Below are 1,382 nucleotides of genomic sequence, written 5' to 3'. Positions count from 1 at the left end.
TAACGCTCATTGCCCATCGTCCCAACCAACCCACCTCCGGATAATGTCATCCACAGTCCTCACCCCGTCCCTCGAAGCCTCCACCTCGAACCACTCCTTGTGCTCCCGCCCGCAGGTCTCGCACGCGCCCAAATCGGCGCGCAGCCCCATGCCCGTGAGCTCAATGTGGATCAGCCGCTCGACCTTCTTGACGTGCGGCGTGGGATGGGGCGAGGCGGCGCTCGCGGGGGACGGGGACCGGCCCTTGGCCGAGGGCGCGGACGCGGCGTCGAAGGAGGCCGGGTTCGAGGACGAGGACAGGTACGGGTAGAAGCGGAGGAGCTGGATCGAGTGGCCGCACTGGCGGGACCACTGGTTCATGCGGCGCTGGACGTTGGCCGCGCGGCCAATCTTGAGGAGCATCGTCTTGGGCTTGGAGTTCCTGGGGTTGGTCTTGCGGCCCTGGTTTGCAAAGGCGGAGACGACGTCGCTGGGCCGTCTGCTGGCCGCTGCGTTGCCGCCGCGAGGAGGAGGCGCGAGGAGGTCCCTTGCGGCGTCGACGGGGGCCGGTTCCGAGGCGGACTCGGGGGTAAGCCAGAACATGTAGATGTAGCCCGGCTCGTCGGCGTCCGAGGGCGGCTTGGAGACCTCCGTCATGAGGGCGGACGTGGTGACGGCGTCGAGGGAGTCTGGGATGAGGGACTTGAGGTGGTAGGCCGTCGGGGCCGAGGAGCTGGTTGGGCGGGAGTGCGAGTTGCCGCCTTGCGAGTGCGGGTGCAGATGCGAGGGGCGGGCGGAGGACGTTGATGGGCGGGCGTACTGCGGCTGGACGGGGTGCGGCTGAGGCCGCGGCTGGTGAGGCCGGGGAGCGTCGTCAAAGTCCTCTCCGGAGGGGATGCTGAAGCAGAAGCAGAACAGGCTGCTGGGCTTGCTGGGCCGCTGCTGATGATGCTGGTCGCCGAGCTTCTCGGGGTCGTACCGCCCGGGACGACCGGCGTTGATGTCGACCAGCCCCAGGCGGTCCGCCAGCGTGTCGAGGCTGGAGCGCTCCTCGGCGATGCCGGCGGCGTGATGCTGCTGCGCCGGACGCGGGCCGGGGCTCGACTTGCGGGAGCGGCCGGCCTGGTCCTTGTGCTGCCAGCAGTACGAGTCCTCCGTGTCATCGCCGCCGCCGCCGGGGGGAGACGGCGCGAGCTTCGCGTTGTTGTTGTTCTTCTTGCGGGAGTGCGGCTGCTGCTGCTGGGAGTGGCCGGGCGAGGCGAGGAGGGGGCGGCGGCAGGGACGGCCGTTGGAGGTGATGCCGCGGCATGTTGCTTCGGGGTTGAGCGAGTCGTTGCGGGCGAGCAAGGCCTCGGGCGTGGTGCCGGAGAAGGAGGGCATCGTGAGGGATTGGATGCCGGTGG

General features: G+C 69.6%; 1 protein-coding gene across 1 annotated transcript; it reads right to left on the bottom strand.

The window, feature by feature from the left end:
• Positions 1-6: 6 nt before the first annotated feature.
• BBK36DRAFT_1131559 (DUF1766-domain-containing protein) lies at positions 7-1,359 on the bottom strand (the record flags this gene model as incomplete). Its single annotated transcript, XM_024891996.1, has 2 exons — positions 7-220; positions 263-1,359. The coding sequence occupies 2 exons, from the start codon at positions 1,357-1,359 to the stop codon at positions 7-9; spliced, it is 1,311 nt and encodes a 436-aa protein (XP_024744752.1).
• Positions 1,360-1,382: the final 23 nt, after the last annotated feature.

Source organism: Trichoderma citrinoviride (assembly GCF_003025115.1).
Source record: "Trichoderma citrinoviride strain TUCIM 6016 unplaced genomic scaffold BBK36scaffold_341, whole genome shotgun sequence".
Classification (NCBI taxonomy): Eukaryota; Fungi; Ascomycota; class Sordariomycetes; order Hypocreales; family Hypocreaceae; genus Trichoderma; species Trichoderma citrinoviride.
Note: the sequence above shows the minus strand (reverse complement) of the source record. Positions and strands in the feature narration are given on the sequence as shown.